This window comes from Paramisgurnus dabryanus, chromosome 2, assembly GCF_030506205.2.
Source record: "Paramisgurnus dabryanus chromosome 2, PD_genome_1.1, whole genome shotgun sequence".
NCBI classification, from domain to species: Eukaryota; Metazoa; Chordata; class Actinopteri; order Cypriniformes; family Cobitidae; genus Paramisgurnus; species Paramisgurnus dabryanus.
Window position 1 is genome coordinate 18637525 of NC_133338.1, and position 23879 is coordinate 18661403.

A 23879-nucleotide genomic window follows, 5' to 3' on the forward strand; every position below is an offset into this window, starting at 1 on the left:
GCCCGCCTCCGGTTGCGAATTTACGAACTCTACTATGCTACGGGATTTGTTAATTTCGCATAAACTAAGACATATTCACAAATAAGCGCTCGCCATTTGTTGGAACGGAACATAGTCGATTTAATATTCATGAAGTATGTCTTGACAGTAGTAGGATTTCTACTCGGATAGGATAACGACATCACTGCTGTGATCCGTACAGTGACGCTCAAGTGGGATTTGACAGCCCGCCGTGGAATCCTCCGCAGTTTTTACAGGGAAATACCTACCTGTGGAACAGCATTAGTTCTTTCAAGGTTAAGTTAATACATGTTAATACATGATAATACGTTTCTCCTCATTGATGCCTTAAAATTAGGTTGACCTTATACTATTTATTATACACAGAATTACACAACTAGTGATACAGATTGTGACTGTAGCCTGTCTAATAAATATCAACATCACATGAACCATATAAGTACAAGTACAAATTTCCAACGAGTTGTCGAAACCATGTTTAATAACAAAACAGTAAGGAAATACAACTTTTAATTTATGCAAGGCATTATTGTAATACATGTATCCTAAAAAAGTTTCATAAATTGGCATCCGTTTTGCTGTTTTGTATTACATGAGCAGTTTCCAGGGAGAACTGCGGATCCGACAAGCAGAGCATGTGGGACAACTGGAGAAAGCAAGCAATTGTCTTCAAATTGGACCGTTAAAACACAAATGGCGAATGGATTTTATTTTCTCTTTATGTAGCACAACCATTTGTGTGGCAGCACCCTTCAATCGGCCACAACGCGGTGTATAATTTCCTCGTATCATTGACAAGAATGGAAGGGCCGCAGACACCTCTCGTCGCGTTTTGATGACGCCATTCGATGGCACCAAAAACAGTCTCCTCTCAGCTTATCTCTGAAGAACCTCCATTGTGGACACTGTATTTTTGAGAATTGAAACTAAAACCCGCACGACGTGTTTAATGTGTCGCCCACGCCAGCCGTTTTTCAGTGCATCGAGTCGTTTTTAGCCCCTGTCGGTCTCGCCATGAACCACGATGATTTGACTGCAAGTTTTAATTCAAAAGAACTCCAACATAATGTGGCGTCTGTACCTGATGGACTTTGCTGGGTGTCAGTCCTGTCCTGTTTGCTGCTTGCGTGCTCATATGTCGGAAGTTTATACGTTTGGAAAAGCGATTTACCAAGGTATATTTTAAAGTCTTATATACGTTTCAAAACCTTACAGTTAGTTAACTGCCAAGGCAGCATTTTTTGGAAATCGAACATTAGGTTCGCTTCTGAGAATGCCTGAGTGACTAAAATTACACTTCATTGCTTGTGTGTACATGAATAGGGTTTGATTCTGAATTTATTTGTATGTATTATAAACGTTTATTTACACTACAAGTGCAGTGAGATTTGATTCATTCCATGTTTGTTTGAAGTACTGCTTGTTAGATCTAGTCAAATGAAGACAGCAGTAAATGGGGAAAAATAAGAAATTATTATAATCATTATTATTCTGTCCATTATTTCTTTGTTTGGTAACTTTTTACAGCAAGGTTGTATTTGTTAACATTAGATAATCCTATTAGCTAACCTGAACCAACAATACTTAATGATTAATAAATGGATTAGTAATAAATGCTGACATTAAATACAACCTTATTGTTAAGTGTTACAGCCCTTGTTTCACAATGGAAAATTCATAAGCGATAAAAAACACAAAGAGAATAGATATTTTATGTGCTTACCACAGTGTTTTGCGTCCATCCAAGGGTTTACTGAGACTTTTTAATGTTTAGATGTTTAAAATACAGCGCACAAAATGAATACTTCGGTCTTTAAAGAGCACCAATGGTCTGATTCTATGGAACTAGATTTTACATGTCCTTTAGTATGTAGGTGTGTTTTAGTTAATGATATGCAAAAGGTACCAACCCCAAAGTAAACAATGACACGAGTTATGGTCTTCGACGTAAATCTCTTTTCTTGGCCTACAACTAACACACGGATTGTAGGAAACAGTTTACTTACTGGAATTGGTGACGTAGAGAAGACCGGCATTATTATAATTCCTCCTGCTTCGGACTCACAGCTTGTAAGTAATTTCCTGTTAGCACTGCATTATGCGCAAATCTTTCAAACATGGTAAGGAGCGTCACATTTCCGGCTGATGTCAGAGGTATTTAGACCAATCACAATGTACAGATTAGCTGGCCAATCAGGACCTTTCAAGTTGCTTTTCTGAGCTTTTACACATTGCACTGCTCTTATCTCAAAATTAGGTCATGATATGTCCCTTCTCATTTCAACAATCCATGATTTCTGAGGTTCTTTGTCCTGTGGAAAACTGTAAAATTATTTATTTTCTGTTTTTTGATGGCTGAATAACCAGCATCCCCCGTACAAAACAATAGGTTTAAAGTGCACGCTCTGGACGTCCATCCCTCACAGCCTCGGTTTGGAATCAACATGGCGGCAGACTGAATAAAGCGTATAGAACAGTTTGTCCATTTAGGGTTACTGTAGAAACATGATGGCAGCTTCCATGTAAGGAGACCCACAGTGTATGATAAAAGTGATAATTGATAAAGATAAAAATGCTCATTCTAAGAAGAACAGTTTATTTTGTAACACCATAATGTAAGGTCTTCTGATAAAACTGACATAATACTATACTCATCTGATAATATAGTTATGTTTATTATATTGTATTTCTGTCAAGAGATCCTTCTAAAAGTTACACAATGAACCTTTAAATATCTTTATATATGCATTTGATCTTCACATAAAGCTGTTGAGCATATTAAAAATATATTGCATGAAAACATTTGATGCTTTTGTAATGATTGGTCCTTTTAATAGATTGACAGTGAGAACCACATGTAACATACTGTTTTGGATTTCAATCGGTCAGGTTAGTATGATTTTCGATCCAGCAAAAAGGTCTGGATCAGCGCATCCCTAATTAAAACTGAGTTTGTTTATTTGTGTGATTGTTTGCACTAATAGGGATCATCCTGCAGTGATAAAGAGGCGCTTTACCAGCGTGCTGATCGTGTCTGCTCTGTCTCCAGTCTTTGTGTGGGCATGGAAGGAGTTTACAGGCATCCAGGTTAGTGAACTAATAATAGATGCATTTAGTGTATACATTGTGTTCTGTGTTAATTAAACTAAAACAGTATGATTTGTTTTTCATATTGGACTGTAGTGTATATTGTCAAAAGCAAAGTATTTGCACTAAGAGGGATTTTGGCTCCATCGATCCTTAACAGTATATTGAAAACATTAAAAAAATGACACAGATAAATATATATATAAATAAAGCTGACTACTTTGGTTTTCTATGTAGCCTGGTCCGTCATTACTAGCCCTTATGGGAATCCGGTTGGAGGGACTAATGCCTGCTGTCATTCTACCTCTGCTGCTGACTATGGTGAGAAAATGACATTATTATATCCACCCTGAAAGTCCACACATGCTCTTCTTTCTAAAGAGTAAAATTAAAAAAATTCTTACTAGCTACACAATTGTTTTCTGTAACTATCATTGTTTGGGTATTTAGTTTACTAGCTAAACATAAAACAAGAGAATGTTCAAAGTCAAAACATTTTCTTTTGAATATATAGTCCTGGACTCCTGACTAGACATGAAGGTTTTTGAGAAGCATCACATGCAGGAAGAGTTTGTATCTTTTATTGGACAGCCAATTTAAAGCACACTGTAGTTGTTGATGCTGAGTTGTTGAGATGTTTTGATTATAAGTTTCAGTTTGCCTCCTTTCAGGTGCTTTTTCTGGGTCCCCTGATCCAGCTAGCCATGGATTGCCCCTGGGGCTTTATTGATGGGATAAAAGTCGTTGTTGGTAAGCAACCCGATTTATTTCTAGTGTTCTACCATTGTTGTAGTAACCTCTCATGAATATGTTGTTTTCTGGATGTGATTTATTTTTATACATGTTTTATAAATAGCATGAAATCATTAATCATGATGGAAACAAAACTATTTGGTTTCTTTATTCAGTTTTAGTTTTGCTGTAAATGCTGTGTTGTTTTCCCATAGACCCATGCTTCTGGGGACTCTGTCTGAGTGACATGCGTTGGCTAAGGAACCAGGTGGTGGCGCCATTGACAGAAGAATTGGTTTTTCGGGCATGCATGCTTCCCATGCTAGTACCTTGTGCTGGCCCCTCCACCTCAATCTTCACATGCCCACTCTTCTTTGGTGTTGGTGAGTGGTAATTAGGGGTCAAGCACCGAAGGTGCTGAGACACCTATTGTAATTGTTAGTATTATTAGGGGTCAAGCACCGAAGGTGCTGAGACACCTATTGTAATTGTTAGTATTATTATTATTATTATTATTATTCTGCTTCTTCTTCTTCTTCTTAGCCATAGGCGTCTATGGCAGCCCTATGAACCGTACATAGGAAAATGATGAAATTTGGCACAGTTGTAGTGGTGGTCTTAAAAAGTCATGTGACCAAAAATGGGGTCTCTAGTACTAACTCTATAGCGCCACCAGCAGTTCAAAAATTCAATGTTCAAAGGGTTATAACTTCTGATCCGCTTGATCTATGAAAATTCTACTTAGTACACGTGATTGCTCTCCTCATGCTTGTTGATTTTAATACCTTACAGTAAAACTCCACCCATTACAGTAGCGGCCATTTTGAAATGTACAGTATTCCATTTTTTCGCTACTCCTCCTTCAAATGTTGTTCAATTCTTATGAGATTTGGCACAGATGATCTTTGGAGTAAGCCGCATAGAAATGACTGAACAGAATTTTGATATTTATCTTTGTTCAAAAGTAATAAATGCGCAAACTTAACGAGGTTGACGCAAAAATGGTTCTGAAGCTGTAGCTCAGTCATTCTTTGATCAATTGAAATGAAATTTGGTACACTTCATGTGGACCATGAACTTGGGGTCCATGCCAAATTTGGTGACAGCGCCACCTATGGGTCATGAGATAATAAAATAGGCTATTTTTGCCCATAACTTCTGAACTGTTTGTCAGAAAATTATGATCTTGATGTCTATGGATTGCTTACCTCATGCCGCATCTGTCGATGTGTATTATGCCGGGTTTGACCGAACCGCCTGTCCGCCATTTTGAAATTTCACATAATTTGTTATATTTTTTGATCTATTGGACATATCCGCGCAAAAATTAGTAAGGAGCTTCGACATGATGTCCTGAAGGTACCTGGGAAGTCAGAGTACAGCGCCACCTAGGGGTTATAAACTATAACAGTTCTCATGGAACTGCTTATAACTTCTGAATACTTTGTCTGATATTAATTTCTTTGTGAAATTGTATTCACTGGTTTATGCCGATTGCAACGATGCCTCGTTTGTCATTTTCCAACATTCTGTTCATGTGTTATTGTAAAGCATATGGTAGATTATTTTTTCGCTACTCCTTTTACAAATGTTGTTTATTTTATGCCAGGTACTGCTCGTATAATGTTTGGAGCAATCCGCACAGAAATGACCGAACAGATTTTTGATATTCTGTTCTCTTTCTTAGAAATACCACTCCAAAGTTGACCGTGCCTGTGACGTTGTCTATTTGTCATAGTAAATTAATGTGACTGTATATTACATTGTATAGCATTACTATACAGAATGATGTTCTTGTCTTCAATCTCATTTGAGCTTTTTGATTCCCATATACATTGTATTTCTGATAGTTCTGCTCTGCACTGTCAGTTCTGCATCTGTGTTGATTGGCACACGTCAATCCTTGAAGCACCTAAGCTGTTTTTTGCTGCCCTTTGAGCTGTGTTAGCTGAGTTGCGCATCTGGTTAACCACATGCCATGAGATTATGAGGTCATGGGTTCAAACCCCATGTGCAGTGATATTTTGTCTTAACTTTTTTCTCACTTAAGTTTTGTGATTTTCATACAATACATTGTATTTCAGTTATTTGTGCTCTCTGTTGTTATTTCTGCACGTTTGGTAATTGCTGGATATCAATGTTTACAGCTCTAAATCTCTATTCTATAGCTTGGACACACCAACTCAGTGGTTTAATCGTTTACTCAGTGGCGCATGCGGTTAGTGCGTTGCTTTGGGAACCTGAGGTCATGGGTTCGAATCCCAGCTCTTACTTTCACTTATTGAGATTTCCTTTTGTGTTCCCTTTAACACGTTCTTCTCGACCTGTCTGGTTTTCCACACGTGTTATATTTTTGCCATCTTTACTGTTGTTGCTCCGCACTGCAGTGGTTCTGCTCTGCATTTGCTTTGCTTCGGGTTCGGGCTCTGTATTGCGCGCTTTCTGCGCTTTGCGCATTTGCTGCGTCGTGTGGTTTTTGCTGTGCTTTGGGTGCTCATTGCGCTGAAGGTGCTTGACCCCGCAATTGCTGCTTGCAGCTATATTTATTATTATTCTGCTTCTTCTTCTTCTTAGCCATAGGTGTCTATGGCAGCCCTATGAACCGTACATAGGAAAATGATGAAATTTGGCACAGTTGTAGTGGTGGTCTTAAAAAGTCATGTGACCAAAAATGGGGTCTCTAGTACTAACTCTATAGCGCCACCAGCAGTGCAAAAATTCAATGTTCAAAGGGTTATAACTTCTGATCCGCTTGATCTATGAAAATTCTACTTAGTACACGTGATTGCTCTCCTCATGCTTGTTGCTTTTAATACCTTACAGTAAAACTCCACCCATTACAGTAGCGGCCATTTTGAAATGTACAGTATTCCATTTTTTCGCTACTCCTCCTTCAAATGTTGTTCAATTCTTATGAGATTTGGCACAGATGATCTTTGGAGTAAGCCGCATAGAAATGACTGAACAGAATTTTGATATTTATCTTTGTTCAAAAGTAATAAATGCGCAAACTTAACGAGGTTGACGCAAAAATGGTTCTGAAGCTGTAGCTCAGTCATTCTTTGATCAATTGAAATGAAATTTGGTACACTTCATGTGGACCATGAACTTGGGGTCCATGCCAAATTTGGTGACAGCGCCACCTATGGGTCATGAGATAATAAAATAGGCTATTTTTGCCCATAACTTCTGAACTGTTTGTCAGAAAATTATGATCTTGATGTCTATGGATTGCTTACCTCATGCCGCATCTGTCGATGTGTATTATGCCGGGTTTGACCACACACATCTGTCCGACATTTTGAAATTTGTCATAAATTGTTATATCTTTTGAACTATTGGACATATCCGTGCAAAAATCAGTAGGGAGATTCAGCATGATGTCTTGAAGGTACCTTGGAAGTCAGAGTATAGCGCCACCTATGGGTTATAAACTATAACAGTTCTTATGGAACTGCTTATAACTTCTGAATACTTTGTCTGATATTAATTTCTTTGTGAAATTGTATTCACTGGTTTATGCCGATTGCAACGATACCTCGTTTGTCATTTTCCAACATTCTGTTCATGTGTTATTGTAAAGCATATGGTAGATGATTTTTTCGCTACTCTTTTTACAAATTTTGTTTATTTTATGCCAGGTACTGCTCGTATAATGTTTGGAGCAATCCGCACAGAAATTACTTAACAGATTTTTGATATTCTGTTTTCTTTTTCTTAGAAATACCACTCCAAAGTTGACCGTGCCTGTGACGTTCTCTATTTGTCATAGTAAATTAATGTGACTGTATATTACATTGTATAGCATTACTATACAGAATGATCTTCTTGTCTTCAATCTCACTTGAGCTTTTTGATTCTCATATACATTGTATTTCTGTTAGTTCTGCTCTGCACTGTCAGTTCTGCATCTTTGGTGATTGGCATATGTCAATCCTTGCAGCACCTAAGCTGTTTATTGCTGCCCTTTGAGCTGTGTTGACTGAGTTGCGCATCTGGTTAACCACATGCCATGAGATTCTGAGGTCATGGGTTTGAATCCCATGTGCAGTGGTTTTTGTCTTAACTTTTTTTCTCACTTAAGTTTTGTGATTTTCATACAATACATTGTATTTCAGTTATTTGTGCTCTCTGTTGTCATTTCTGCACGTTTGGTAATTGCTGGATATCAATGTTTACAGCTCTAAATCTCTATTCTATAGCTTGGACATACCAACTCAGTGGTTTAATCGTTTACTCAGTGGCGCATGCGGTAACTGTTGTGCTTTGGGAACCTGAGTTCATGGGTTTGAATCCCATGTGCAGTGGTTTTTGTCTTAACTTTTTTCTCACTTAAGTTTTGTGATTTTCATACTATACATTGTATTTCAGTTATTTGTGCCCTCTGTTGTCATTTCTGCACTTTTAGTAATTGCTGGATATCAATGTTTACAGTTCTAAATCTCTATTCTATAGCTTGGACACACCAACTCAGTGGTTTAATCGTTTACTCAGTGGCGCATGCGGTTAGTGCGTTGCTTTGGGAACCTGAGGTCATGGGTTCGAATCCCAGCTCTTACTTTCACTTATTGAGATTTCCTTTTTTGTTCCCTTTAACACGTTCTTCTCGACCTGTCTGGTTTTCCACACGTGTTATATTTTTGCCATCTTTACTGTTGTTGCTCCGCACTGCAGTGGTTCTGCTCTGCATTTGCTTTGCTTCGGGTTCGGGCTCTGTATTGCGCGCTTTCTGCGCTTTGCACATTTGCTGCATCGTGTGGTTTTTGCTTTGCTTTGGGTGCTCATTGCGCTGAAGGTGCTTGACCCCGCAATTGCTGCTTGCAGCTATATTTTTCTTTGTTGCTATATATATGTTCAAATATTTTTCTTCTCAATCTGAAAAATACAGTATTGTTTCCAAATGCAGACTTATAAATCTGTTAAAGGGTACATCGGATGCCTGATTGGTCTGATTCTTTAGGGTCTTTAGGAAATGTCTGTTACATACTTTGTTGAAAATTTCTTAATGGTCATGTAAAACAACACCCTTTTTAAAGTGATGTAAAAGTGACTTGATTGTCAAGAATGGTAACTCATATCCGAAACTCATACAATTTTTTTGTTGGGAAAATACATTTTATATGAGTACAGATGACTTTGGCATGATAATATTATGTTAAGAATAATTTTACTTGATTTAGCTAGATTTTTAACCCTTGCAAATGCAGATTGACCACCACCACCCAAAAAGACATACATATATCACCTGATATATTACTAAAGGTCCTATCATATATTTAGCTCCAAAAAAAACCATGTAGTTTAGTAATGCATTAATAAAGAAAATTCTAATAAATATAATTAAAGTGGTGCAGTGGGCTCATGTAAATCCACCTTTCTCAATATAAGAGCTGGTCAACAGTCACTCAGAGACAATATTCATGTCATTATTGACTCACCCTCAAGTGTTTCCAAACCCATAGAATTTCTGTTCATATTTGGAGCACAGTTTAAGATGTTTTAGATTTAGTCCGAGAGCTTTCTGACTCTCCATTGAAAATGTATGTATGGTATACTGTCCATGTCCAGAAAGGTAATAAAAACATCATCAAAGTAGTCCATGTGACATCAGTGTGTCACGCACGCTGTATTCAAGCTATTCACAATTACATTGTGTTCCGAAGATGAACGGAGGTCTTACGGGTTTCGAACAACATAAGGGTGAGACATTAATGACATAATTTACATTTTTGGATGAACTAACCCTTTAATTATGACTAACATTTACCACACCTCATAGTATCAATTACTGTACTAATCTCAGTGTTTATGTATTTGTATGGCTTTGACTTTGGTATTTTATAAAGAAAAGATATTTGAGACTTATTCTTACTGCATTTGTCACTCTTTCTTTTTGTGTGTGATTGCAGCTCATTTTCATCATGTAATTGAGCTCCTGAGGTTTAGGCAGGGCACTGTCTCAGGGATTTTCCTCTCTGCAGGTAACCAAGTCATTAGTTTACATTCATCCTTAGAGCATGTAGTGCTGCTGGTGAGATTTACTTACTCATGCCCATGTTTTTATGTGTCATTTTAGTGTTCCAGTTCTCCTACACAGCAGTATTTGGAGCATATACTGCCTTTATATTCATCAGGACAGGTATGTCTGCAATTTTGTTTCTAGTTAAACAAGACTATTATGATAATGATGATAATTAACTTTATTAATCCCAGAGGGAAATTTAGTAAGTCACAGCAGCAAGTCTGACCAAATAGTATAAAAAATAATAATAAACAAAAACACATCATACATCATAATAATACCATACACAACACACCATCTAATTTTTGTACAGTATCAATTTGCAAATTCAAAGCATTCCAAAGAATTCATCATCTTATATCACGCTGGTTATACAATTTAATAGAAGTTGGTAAAAAGACTTCCTAAATCTCTCTTTAACACAACAGGGATGAATGCATCTTATGCTGTAAAAACTCACATGGGCTTGACCAATTTCATGAAGAGAGTGGTCTTTTTGGTTCATCATGGAAACCAATTTGTCACTCATTCTGTCCTAGATATCTCTTCTAAAGTGGGAAGCACATACCACATAACCGAACCCGCCTTCTTTATAAGCTTATTCCATTTGTTCTTTTACAGCAGTCCCCGTCCCCAACAGGTGATGGCATACATAATAACAGATGATACAACAGAGTCATAAAAAGTCATAAAAAGTTTTTAGTAACACATGATCTACCCCAAACGATCTCAGTCATCTTAACAAATGAATACGACTTTGGCCTTTCTTGTATACCCGAGTTGTATTATTAGACAAGTCAAGTTTATTATTCAGATATACCCCCAGCCCCAGGTACTTATAGTATGTTACAATTTCTTTTAACTGTATGTTGAGTCTCAGGGAGATATGGCAAGAGGAATTCTTAAAGGGATACTTCACCCAAAAATGATAATGTACTCTCCCTCAGGTTGTTGCAAACCTGTTTAAATGTCTTTGTTCTGATGAACACAAAGGAAGATGTTTCATCAGAACTAAGAAATGTATACAGGTTTGTAACATAAGAGTATGTAAATGATTTTTCATTTTTTGGGTGAATTATCCCTTAAAGGAAAAAGAACAAGGTCAAGGGTGTTATGTTCTTAAACAAACCTCTAATATATCCGTGTCTCTGTTTCTCTAGGTCATCTGGTGGGTCCTGTGCTGTGCCACTCTTTCTGTAACTACATGGGTTTTCCGGCTCTCAGCACGGCCCTAGATCACCCACAACGCTTCATGATTCTCTTCTTCTATGTGCTGGGGGTCGTTCTCTTCTTCTTCCTCCTATTCCCCATAACTGACCCACTCTTTTATGGTTTGCCTACACCCGTCTGCACTCTGACCTCCACACCTGGCTCTGTCTGCTCTTGATCCATCTCTCCACCCACACTGCATCCTGCATGTCATCTATTCCTTCTGTTCGGTTGTGTCCAGAGCCTACAGCCATCTGGAAAGGAGTGGCTATTTTTTCACCAGGATCTACAATTGGTAGCACTAGGTGAGCGAGGAATTGCTAGGGAACAGGTATGAAAATTCACAGCCTCCGTGAGGTTAGAACTCAGTGGATGCAAGACATCTTCAGGTGGAACTGGCCATTTATTTTACCGTAATGCTTGATGAATCTGTGCAGCAGATGTTGTGTGTCATCAATTACATCATCTTTAAGCCAGGCCTAAGTTTAATGAAGACAAGATTTATAATATATGTTTATATGACAATATATCAGTGTGTTTATCATGAAATTGGTGCTGGAGAAAATTATCAGGAGCTATTACGGGTTTGCTGAAGGTGTAAGTGGAAATGTGCATTAACGAAAAATGCACAACTCCCCAATTGTCTGTGAGGCCATTAAGATCTTACCTGCGTACACCTGTTTTGACCGGTGCCCTTACTTGAAAACGTTCATGTTGACCACTTTTTACAAACTATGGATATTTTTGCTTTTACCCTTAGTCTTATTTAGAAAACCCTAAGTAACTTTAAATGTAAAAATGTGTCCATTTATTAGGTATGTTGCTGCAGCAATAGACATTAGAACAACACAATTTAAAATTGTGTCAGAAAATACAGAATTACCCCTGGCTCAAGACTTCATGTTAAAGCCTAGGTATAATAATACCCATTTGTGTTTCATTGCAAAATATGGGGCCTTTATTGAAACATTGGTCAGCCCTGTCTTGGGCATAAGCTAATTAAAAACACAGGTTATTAAGCAAAAGCGAATACCAGTTATTTTTGACATTGCAGTAATTTGTACAATGTTAAAGGATAGTTCACCCAAAAATGAATTTTCTCACTTTGTTATAAACCTTTATTAAATTCTTTTTTGAGGAATGTTTGTAACCGAACCATTCATAGCCCCATTCACTAGTATGTGTTTTCCTACTATGAATGTTAATGGGGCTTAGGATTGGTTTGGTTACAAACATTACTCAAAATATTTTCCTTCGTGTTCATCACAACAAAGAAAAGGGTTGTAACAACATGAGAGTGAGAAAATCAGAATTTTCATTTTTGGGTGAACTATCCCTTTAAGATATTCAGTGATGAAATTTAACCTGTAGTGTGTTTTTCTTTTTTGCTTTCACGGTTTCTGTAGCTCAGCTAGTAAAGTAAAAATCCAAGGTCATTGGTCACTAATTAAAAACTGATATGTACCTTGTATGCACGGAAGTTGGTTTAGAAGGAAAAACTGATGCAGTTTTTTGATTCATAATTTGGGTAGCAGTGAAGTATGTTGACATAAAAAAATACAAATTTATTTAAAAAAGGCAGGAAATTCCTTATGTAAATACATTGCCACATATGATATTGCAGATATTTTGTCATTATTCATTTATTTTAATGAACACGATTGGTTGTATCACATTGCCTGCATCAACATTAGATCATCTTATGTACTTGAACTACCTGTACAAGAGAATTACAAATTTGAATACTAAGCTTTTATAAACCTTCTATTTTACAGATGATAGACTGAGGCTCTCATGGATAGTATTTACTAGAGAGCGTTAGTTAAAATTGTTCTGCATGCTGCTACACTTGTTAATGTTTGGATGTTGATCAGCATAGAAACACACCAAATACCACTCATATACACAAATTAATTTAAACTGCTGGGTATAATGCTAAAAAAGTTTATATGAATACATGTGGCTACCCTAGAGTAGAAGTTGCTTGGTACAGAACATTTAATGTGATGTTTAATTTTTTTAAGGTTCACCCCTTACCAAATGTGAAAGAAGAGTGTATGTAATATGTATATGAGGAGCTAAAATGCAAAAGCCGCTAAATGCCACCTCTGTCAAACATAAGATAATGATATTGACGGATTGGTCTTTCTACATATATGGTATTTACAAGTACTTTTGCATCGGAGTACTTCATATATATATATGAGTACTTCATATATATATATATATATATATATTTTTTGTAATATATCGGCATGTCTACAGGTCTGCCGTCACATTCATTATGTGTGGATTATGTGTCAATCATATTTTTTTCCCTGTGTTGTAAGAGACCAAGCAAAGTAAACCTTATAAGCAATAATCTCACATACATGATCCAATCAGGGATTTCCATCCAGTGCCACACAGGTTTATTTTTGTTAATTTAGTCTTTATTTTCAAAAATAATTTATTATTTGACTGTGTACAAATACATTAATTACATTTACCAACATTTTAACTGTCAAAGTTCTGAAAGGAAACTGCAGGAATTTATTACAAGCTCTTTAAAAAGTAAAACGATGTTTTGATGTACCAGTGGCAAGCATTGAGAAAAGTGTGTTTAGAGTGTGCCATATGAGTATGACTAGTCTGCCATGTTTACACACGTATAATGCTGCATGTAATCCCTGATGAAAATCCGTTTACTGGCTACAGTGAATGCTGCTTTAGTTTAGTTCCTTGTGCTTGTTGTAATTGAAGTCAACAGGGGGCGCCAGAGGACCTTTGTTTATATGTGTCTGTTTTAAGTAGTTTATTAGAATATTAGAATGCAATTGAGTTGTGTTTTTTCGGAGAAGCTTAAAACCAGTGGTTGCTGTGGTTGATTACCAGTGTGACTAAAATGACATCATCTACAGGGGGAATTTTGTATTAAATATGTTTCAGGAGCTTGTCAGATGTCAGTCCAATACTGTACATGTATCGTATCCTTATTTACTTTTCCTGTTATTTTCTGTGGTCATGTGCAATCATTTGTCTTTGCAGGGCAATTATTTAATACAAGTGACACTCATTTCCTGTTTCAAATGTAGAATATTCATTCACACTGGTCTGAAGTTTTTTTTTTTCAATCCAAACATGTGCACCTGGATTGGGTTTACTTCTAGATGCTCTGAACATCATATTTATAGTAGGACAGATTTTCCAATATATTTTTACAAATGTGAAAAGTAGCTTATTGCTATTTTAGCTTATTGAAACGTCACCAAAAATAGTATTTTAAAAATCGCAGCACATATGTTTATTGAACGGACTGGTTGGTGTTAATTACACACAGTTCAGCTGTTTATACTGAGAGCTATATTTTATAATCAAATCTATTTTGGTGACTAAAGTGCACGCAAGTTGTTTTTGACCAACATGCAATGCAATTTTCTGTACTTCATTAATGGGCAAATGTTTTATGACAATCTTTTTGGGGGATCTTTCAGTTGACTCTGCAAAACTGTTTGTTAATAAAGATTTTTTTTTTTAAACATACAACTTTGAGTTGTGGTTATTTACATTTTAGTTACTTTGGGGAATTTTGCAATGTCTACACAACTATCAACAGCAGAAGGAATTGTTAAAATCTCATGTCTTTACCCCGTCCTATAGAGGTAGAAAGGTAGGCCCACACTAAACTCACACCATTGGTTGACATACAAGTCCCACCACTCAAACAAACATAGATATGTTTTGAAATAGCCACGAAGGGAATTTTTACATTTTAAACAATGAAAAGCAAAGGAATATTGTCATAAAAATATCACAGTTTTACCTTGAAAGGTATTTAAAGAACGTATACAAATCTTTAATAATAAAAAGCTGTATTTACGGTTTCTTTGTTGTAAATTGTGTACTGATACCAGGGACTGCACTTTGAAGACATTTAATGATTCTATCACAACATTCCAACACTGCCATGTTAAGATAAAACTGGCAATTGATTTCTCATTTTATTGACTTTTATTGTGTAATATCACATAAAATGATTTTCATTTTCTAAAAGACCTGTTGTAAAATTATATTCATAACATTAGAACTTTATTTTTGCATTGTAGTTTGTCATTATGATGTTTGGTAGCTCATCCCATTCAAAATGTAAGAGTTTTGACAAAACTAGGCCATAAACATTTGGAAACTGGCAGTGCTGTTTTGCTACCCCAGATGCTTCCGGAAGTTTGTTCTTGGTCCTCTTTTAGATTTTGTTTGTGGAGGTCCTGAAAATAATCTCATGTTTTTCCTATTCTGTCTTTAAACATATCCTGTGCTCATCTTTGCACATCACTGTCTTAGTTGTTAAAACTGAAATGAAGGACAATTAAATGTGCCATAGAATGGAAACAGAATTTACCCAGGCATAGATGAATAATAAGAGTTCTATACATGGTAATGACATATCTTGAACCTCAAACACTATTGTTTCCTCCTTATATAAACATTGTGCATGCAAAAGACCACTAAAAAGGTAAATTTCAACACAGACGCTTACAAAAATAAAGCATGGTTTTACTATAGTTGAAACTAAAAAAACATGGTACTGTGGTAAAACTATAGTAACTACAAGATGACCATGGTTTTGACAACCATGGTTAGTGTAGTAAAATCACACTAACAGCTGTCATAGATATGAACGATACCGGTTCCAATTCAAAAGCGGTTAATGGAACTAAATAATAATTTCTATTTTTTAATATCTCTAGCTTAAACTAAAATGACGTGTTGAATAATATACAACAAAATAATTATTATGGATCTGTTTATAATAAAACAATTTCCTCATAGAGCATGAAGCTGTCAAATGGGCTATTTATTTACCCCAATAACATTTGGACATAACTCTCGTTTTCATACACAGCACAATTTTACAACACCATTAACAACAGCCCATGTTCCTCATGAAAATATTGACAAATTCCTTGACAGAACACAATGAACAGTGAGTATAATACATTAATCAAGAGAGAAAATGTAATAGAAGAGCATCACAAAATTAACAGTAATACAATTGGTGATGGTAAGCAGATCACCACATGATTTCTACCTGCATTACACACAGCAGTTAACAAAAAAAAGAACCCAGCATAGACCAGCATAACTCCCATGCTAGTCCGTGCTAGTTAATGTTAGCTAATGTATTTACTAATGTTTACCAATACAACATTATTGTTAGTGTTACCAAAAATCAACCAATTTCCAAAAAAAAATCAAGTTGTTAAAAATAAAAAAATAAAAAAGTTCTTCCTTGCACTGTCTATTGCTGATTTAAATGAAAAAGTTGATGGGCTCTATCTTACACCCGGCACAATGCAGTGCAATGCGCGACGCAAGTGTATTTTGCTAGTTTCCACCCTGCACAATTATCATTTTCATGTTTAGCGCCAAGTTGTATAAATAGCAAATGCATTTGCGCCCCCTTTGGCGCCCCTAGGTGTTCTGGTCTGAAAACGAGGTGTGTTCAGGCGCATTGTTGGCGCGTTGCTATTTTGAGGCAACTAAAATAGACTACGCCATTGACCAACTAAAACCTGGTCTAAAGTCAATGGCGCAATAATGTTTTGGGTTATATAAAGAGCGCATTAGTAATATCCGCCTAAACGGTACGACAACGCGGGTTTGCTTATCACATACATGAATGCGCAGCAGCACAAAAACGCTTTTAAATATGAAAGATTAAAGGATTGAATGTAAAAGATTTTATTGAGTCTCTTGGACATAAATGAGGACTAATTATGAGACATTAGAAGGCGCAAAGAGCAGCTTCACCTGCAGCCTGGTAAGTAAATAAATGCTTTGCTTTAAACAAATGCATCTGTTTTTAAATTTTTTTTTTTTTTAAATGCTACCTCACGGATTTATTGTATACGATGACCTGTCGATATGGTGAGATGAGAAACACTTTTAAGTGATGCTTAAAATCAACTCGTAACGCTGTCCAAGTGCTGAAACGTGCGGAGAGTCGTTTGTAAATTTAAATCTCTTTAAATTTAATAAAATGTATCTCCTGTTTGTTACAAATAAAGTATTTTTAGAGTACAAACCTTTTCTTACATACTTGTAAAAATGTTTTTTATGATATTTTAAACCATACATTTAAAGCAATTAAAAGCCTGCTTTTTTACTTCCATGACAAAAAGAAAATGGGTTTTAAAGGTTTTAATAAAAAAATAAAAATTTCAATACAAGTGAAAAACAACACAATTATTTAACATTAATCTTAAACTGTGGATTTTCTTCCTTCGCTTAGTTTTTTAGTTTATGAAGTCCGTCATCTAAACAGAGATTAGACATAGCGCCAGCACAACTGGCTTTTGAAGGGGATGAGAGCTGAGACTCTCATTGGTTTATTGCACGTTACACACAAAATACTCTCATTACTCATTAAAAAAATAGGTCCAACCCTTTTCAACCATGCGCTCAGCGCACAAACCATTTTTCCCGTCGTTAAATGAGCATAAGTGGATTTGGACACTCCCATTTAGACGTTGTGCTGTGCACTTTGGACAATGCGCTTAGATCGTTAAAATAGGGCCCGATATGTTTATGTACTTTTGTGATATCTATCTTCCATATGTAAATATCTTTTATGACATTATAAAAACATATGGGGCGTATGGTTGTGTTATTTGTCACATTCCTTTACCTCATATTTCTGTACTCTCACTGCAATTGAAATTTAAGAAGATATGGACATTGATTTTCCAGATCTGAAGAAGAACCTTAAGTGCACTCTCACAGAGACTTCCTGATCACTTTAACAGTAACAATTTTCCAAGAGTAAAGCAGCCTTAAAGTCCATCACCATGGGTTTTTTACACGTGGAGGAGAGTAGGTGCCAACTGTTCATTTTCTATACTTGCTAATTTCTCTCAATTCCATCTCTCAATGTTTATATTTAAGTTTTGAATGTGTGTATATACATGAATCTGACTGACACTGTTTATTCACTGCTTATTTACAAGGTTTCATCCAAACTGATATTGAATCTTCCCAAAACAAATTGTACACTACTCAAACAAACGCTACATTATTCTTCTGTTAGTTACTGTTTGTTTTAATGGTAGATTTCGGTTACCCTTTTCAAATCTTTTTGATTATATGGTTTAAGCAGCAGTTGTACAAGGAGGCAGCAAAGACACTGGCTCAGCGTGGCCTTTTTTGTTTTGAATATGTTTCAGAAGCTTGTCAGATATCACTCACTGCAGTCCAGTACATGTATCATTATTTACTTTCCTTCTTATTTTCTGTAGTCATGTTCTGTACCCTGCACCATGCACACTTTGTCAGTTTGTAAAACCTCCGATGTAATATCTTTGTGAAAAAAGTTCATCACAAGGTACTGAAGGACTGGATTTAGCTGCAACTGGCGGCTCTGTGATGACAGAGAATACAGGGACACAACGAAGACTCTCCAGTCTTTGATGTCATATGCTTGGCGGTGACACAATGACACATGTGACATTATCTCTGGGCAGTGTTATTTCCCACAGAAAGAGATAATGAAAGCAGCACTGTGCGGCTCATTGCTCACAGTTTTGTGTTTGCCACATGCTAGATCTCATCTGGTGTGTTGCTGCAGTATGAAACAATGGTTGTATTTTTTTACATAACTCTGTATTCACTGTATGTACACAGAGAATTTCTTTGTGGAGCTAGAATGCTTTTCTACAGAATGTGTATTCCTCTTGGCACGTTTGTAAATAAATATGTTGACTTAGTTGATTACTTTGGGCAGCTCGCATTCAGCATGTGGAGATTAATGATGTTTAGGGGTAGTCTTTGTGAAGGTTAGTTCAAGTTTCTCTATAAGGGTCAATAAATATTTTAATTACACGGCTTGTTGGAATGCCTAATTTTGATTGGCCAGTTGTGACATTTGCAGGTTTGTTATTCACAAATAACAACCGTTCAAAACTAATAAAACAATAGAAACCCAGATACTGCAAATCATTTTGACAGGTACAGTTTAATATTACACAAAAATGTTATATAAATATGTATTTTAATAGCATATATGACATTATATTTACAAATGATTAAACCAAAGCATATGTGATATTTGAATGTCTTGTCTTAAAACCAAAAGTAAAAGTGTTTTTACTCACATTTGTAAATCAATATTTAATGTTCCTTACCTTACTTAGGAGGTGAATTGCCATGTTATAACCGGAATAATATACAGACAGACAGTTGTTATTGTGAAACAAGCCCCTTTAGTGTGATACAAGACCCTCTGCTTCGTGTTGGGTCCTGATCACGCTTATTATTTTTCGGGGCTTATTTCTGCGATCACAACTAGCTGCATTATCCCTGCATTATACATTATCCCTTACTTATGGGCCGCATATTTTACAAAGCGATGGTTGCTGGGTATAATAAAGGACCCTTGCCAAAACTGTTACCACAATGTTGGAAGCACATAGTTGTCTAGTTGTCAATATAAGCAGTAAGATTTTGATGTTTACTTTTTTGTATGTCCCTTTGGCTATAAGCATTATAATAAACAAATGTAATGTATTATAACTTTGCATTCACTGAAATCATTAATGCACTTTTAAATCAATTTTAACTCTTTTGTAATACAATAATATAATAATTTGTACAATACCTTTAGCCATACAGTAGCCTGTACACCGTTCATTTTCCACATCATCCCTGTTAATATTCTATTGTATCTGCATTTACCTGAACTGGTCACATTATGACTCATTATCTTCTTATCATTTATGTTATTATTTTAATACTATTGCTATTTGCACTTTTGGTCAGATGAGAAACTGCATTTGATTGACTTTGCTGGTGTCATTTTTCCTAAAGATATAAGTAAGAATGCAGTACCCTTTGTAAATCAGCAGTGTTTTGAAGCTAGTCATGGGCATGAGTCTTTAAGTGCTAGAAGAAATGTTTTCCAGGCACATACCTGGCTTAACTGTGATAAAACTGACAGCTAGTCAACCAAATTGTGACAAATTTGTATGTGGAATGTCTTCTACCGAAACACAAAAGAATTCGGAAGGAGAGTTGGAAAAGAGCACTTAAAGAAAGAGGTGCACTGTACGGAGACTATATGGCTATTCACTTGAATTTGTGTTACTCATATCAAAGCTTCTATAATCCCAGTGTTTCAGAGTGAACTGAATGGATATGCCAGAAACAGACAGCATAAACAATGTGCCAAGTGATTCTCTAAAATTGTTCCCTTACGTGAACCCTTGCTGTAATTTAATTTGAAACCACGCACTGCTCCGTCTCATGTCACTAGGAACCAGTTTTGTCTGTTTCCTGTCTTTATGGCTGTCTGGGGCCGTGGACACAGGGGTGAAGGGTAAAATCGGCAGGGCTGAATTTGGAAGATCTAATTCCAGCGTCCTCTAGAGACATTGAGCATACAAACGCAGAGGCCATAACTGAGAAACTTCATGCAGGACCAGTAACACTATACCCCCAGTCTAAGAACTCACAGCACGCTGCAAAATGCAATGAACATTAAAGGGATAGTTCACACAAAAATGAAAATTCTGTCATGATTTAAGGAAGATATTTTGAGCGATATTTATAACCTTTGAGCACCATTGACTTCCATGGTATTTTTTTCCTACTTTGGAAGGTGATCCTGCTTCATGCTTGATTACGAAAATATTTCTTTGTGTTCAGCAGAACAAAGAAATTTATACAGGTTTGAAACAACTAGATGTAAAATATGTGATTCATTTGTTGGTATTTTAGGTTTGGGCATTATGCAGTGCTATTTATTTTGTAATATAATTTTGTAATATAATCTTCCTTCACATTTTTATAAGATTCAGACAATAGGGCCCAAAACATATCCACCATTAAGAAATCATTACTTGTTGGACACTCTTAAGGGCGATTTATAGTTATACGTAGGTCCTACGGCGTAGCCGCGACGGCGTAGGTTCCGCGTCGGTTTTCATTTATGCGCGCTGTTAGAAATTTTGTGAGGTGCGCGTCACGCAGAGCTACGCACAGGCTACGGATAGCCTACACCGTAGCTACGGCGTAGGACCTACGCACGACTATAAATCGCCCTTTAATCTCTTTTAAGACCTCTCTGCTTTTTTGTTCAAAATAATTTACATTTGTAGATGTGAAAGAATTTAATTTTGTATGTATTCTGTGACTTTACCAATCTCTATGGCAAACTGAGCAGCAAGATAAATCACAGTTTGTTTCACTCAATTTCAATTTGTTGTACAAAAAAGTGCTTTGTGCCTATTGTAGTTGATCAGTAAACATGTGGACCTCTGCTGTGTTATTCTGGGCGCTGATATAAGAACACAAATAAAGCACTTATACACGTTCCAAGGCATAAAGTGTCCCATACACAAAGAGCAAGTGTTATCAACATAATTACCAAGCCACTCATCATGGCCTGCCTGATTGTACATCTAGCAGTCCTCACACACTCTATGTGCATGTGTGCGTGGGAGTTATGTTGTTTTCAAACTGTGATTAGAGAAAAGGTGACGTGTAGCCTTCGACAATGAAATAGTGATTTCCAAACAGAATGACAAAAAGGCAAAGATGCATTTGAAATGTTTGTTCAGATGCTCCTGAGAATGGATTGCACATTGGAACTACATCTCATCGTCCAATCAGTAATCAGGTGAGAACGGGGGGGGGGGGGGGGGGGGGGGCTAAATAAAGCTGGATCAGCGTGACAGAAAGTACTCATTAATGAGTCACTGTGCACTAGTGCCATTTCAGAAAGCAGTTCCCTAAAAAATATCCAGGTTACGCCCCCCCCCACACACACAAAAAACCTATCTATTCAAGCTATCTATTTTAAAATGCTTTCTTTGGTTTCAGCTTAATGTGCAGAGAGGACTATAAGTGAACCATTCATAGGCTGATCAGTCTCAACAATGGTATGAATTCAAGACAGGATCATCTGTTTAATCACTAACAGATGGGGAGAGCAGAAGGGGCAGTGGTGTTGGGAGACTCTTTATTTGTAGTACAGACATTTTAAAATCTAAAATACAATTCAAAGTCTTGGCAGTAGTTTTTAATTGTTGATGTAAAATTTACAACAATAACTTAATAACTATGCAAGACTCTGTCTTCAGCCTCTATCCAGACAAACACTTTCACCTCAAAGTGGGTGTTTTATGAGGTCATTCTCAACAACTGAACAAATGACAGATTTTCACCTGATCAAGTTTTTTTTTTACAATACAATGAATTTCTTTTAGATTACAACAAGTCCAACATTTTTTATGTATATTATATCCTTTAATTTAAACCCCATTCACACAGACCTCTGGTCCCAGAAAATACCCGTAAAATTGCCAGACAAGCGTCTGTGTGAACAAAAACTCGTTCCGTTAATCTTCTGGTATCGTTGCCGGAAAGAGGACCTAGTAAGATACGCGGGTAACCCTCTGTGTGAACAGAAAGCCGCAAGAACGCCATAATGGGCTAGCCTAGAAATCTAGACGCACCCTAGCGGCCGCAAAATATATTTGCTGCCAGGGTTTAGTCTAGGCACTCACAATACACTTAACCGGTCCAAAAACCAAAATTTGGTCAGGCCAATCACATCGTGTGTAGCGTCTGTGGGGCGGGCTTAACATGATGACGACAGAGCTGCAACGGTTCCTACTTGAAAACAGAGAATGGCTGCTGCTGCTGGCGAACAGCTTTCTTTTGAAGCGGCTTTGGCCGCGACTCTGGAGGACTTAGACTTATGTTTTTCTTTGAGAGAAGAGCAAATAAACCCTACTGAAGTCCTTTTTAAGCAAGAAAGATGTGTTTTGAGTTTTGCCGACTGGTTACGGTAACTACGTCACCTTCTTCGTTGCTCTGATCCGTCATAGCGCTATCCTATTGCGTGCAGAGGCATTTTGAGGGACAACCTTATATCCCGCCCCTTGCATTGAGCCGTTTGTGTGAAGAGTTGCCAGACCTTACATCTTGATGTAGGTCTGGCTAACCAGGCTAATAATGGGCGTGTCTAAGTGAGGACACGCGCGTCATCATCACAACACAAGTTATGGTTCAGCTCCTTACAACGAGAGATAACATGCATATAAACATTCACCACGAGAAATGGTGCAAACTAGTGTCACAGGTAGGGGTGGACCCAGATGTTAATAAGGTCACGCCCCTTTTTCCACCTCAAGGAGGTTCCCAAAGCCACCCCAATGACCAGACACACAAGGTAAACATAATATTAAAATGCACTTTATTAAATTACTTAAAATAATAAATAGGGGAGGGAGGAAGGGGAACTTAAAATAAAGGCCTCTTCAGGCTCTCGTTATTCTCCACCGGCAGCGGCTCTTCGCTGGATACAGCTCTTGGTAAGTACAGGTTGTTCACACAGCTCGTTCTCTTGGTGCTCACTCTTGTTCTCTTATTCCACAGGCAGCGGCTGGGACACAAGGACACAGTTAGTTTTGACTTGGCTTTGCTCTCACCTCTTCGCTGACTACAGCGCACAGTAGGTACAAGTTTCACACAGTTCGTTCTCTTACAGGGTCCTTATTGCGTTCCGTTTTGGTGCGGTGCGTTCTCCGTCCCTGCAATCAACAGACTTAGAAAGGGGCCAATATAACACAACCAGATGGCGGACTTACAACAATTGGTTTCTCTCGATAGGTCAGATCAACAAGTAGTTTTCCGGGCGGCGTCGGGGACGAACCCTCACGACGAGCTCGTTGGTCACAGAGGGGTGGACACGTCACGCCGTCACACCAGGCCGAGCGCTGCCCTTCTCTGTCTGCCGTTAGGCGATAGTACCCCGAGCAGGGGCGCCCCT

The 23879-nt window shown here is 37.1% G+C and overlaps 1 protein-coding gene across 3 annotated transcripts; it reads left to right on the plus strand.

Moving 5' to 3' along the window:
* The first annotated feature begins 39 nt into the window (after positions 1-39).
* rce1a (Ras converting CAAX endopeptidase 1a) lies at positions 40-14583 on the plus strand. 3 transcript variants are annotated; one of them, XM_065275436.1, is made up of 9 exons: positions 40-513; positions 622-1196; positions 3006-3108; positions 3346-3429; positions 3780-3858; positions 4056-4223; positions 9750-9821; positions 9917-9979; positions 11023-14583. In XM_065275436.1, the coding sequence occupies exons 2-9, from the start codon at positions 1036-1038 to the stop codon at positions 11247-11249; spliced, it is 957 nt and encodes a 318-aa protein (XP_065131508.1). In that variant the 5' UTR covers positions 40-513; positions 622-1035; the 3' UTR covers positions 11250-14583. The 3 variants fall into 3 exon arrangements, with proteins under 3 accessions (XP_065131508.1, XP_065131510.1, XP_065131509.1); XM_065275438.1 differs by having other exon boundaries at positions 40-296; positions 388-1196; XM_065275437.1 differs by having other exon boundaries at positions 40-296.
* Positions 14584-23879: the final 9296 nt, after the last annotated feature.

Bases quoted from the DNA above. Each gene is read 5' to 3' on its own strand.
- rce1a (XM_065275436.1), top strand. From the start codon at position 1,036: ATGAACCACGATGATTTGACTGCAAGTTTTAATTCAAAAGAACTCCAA. The intron at 3,859-4,055 runs GTAAGCAACCCG...GTTTTCCCATAG, and splicing joins TGGGATAAAAGTCGTTGTTG to ACCCATGCTTCTGGGGACTC. The intron at 9,980-11,022 runs GTATGTCTGCAA...CTGTTTCTCTAG, and splicing joins CTTTATATTCATCAGGACAG to GTCATCTGGTGGGTCCTGTG.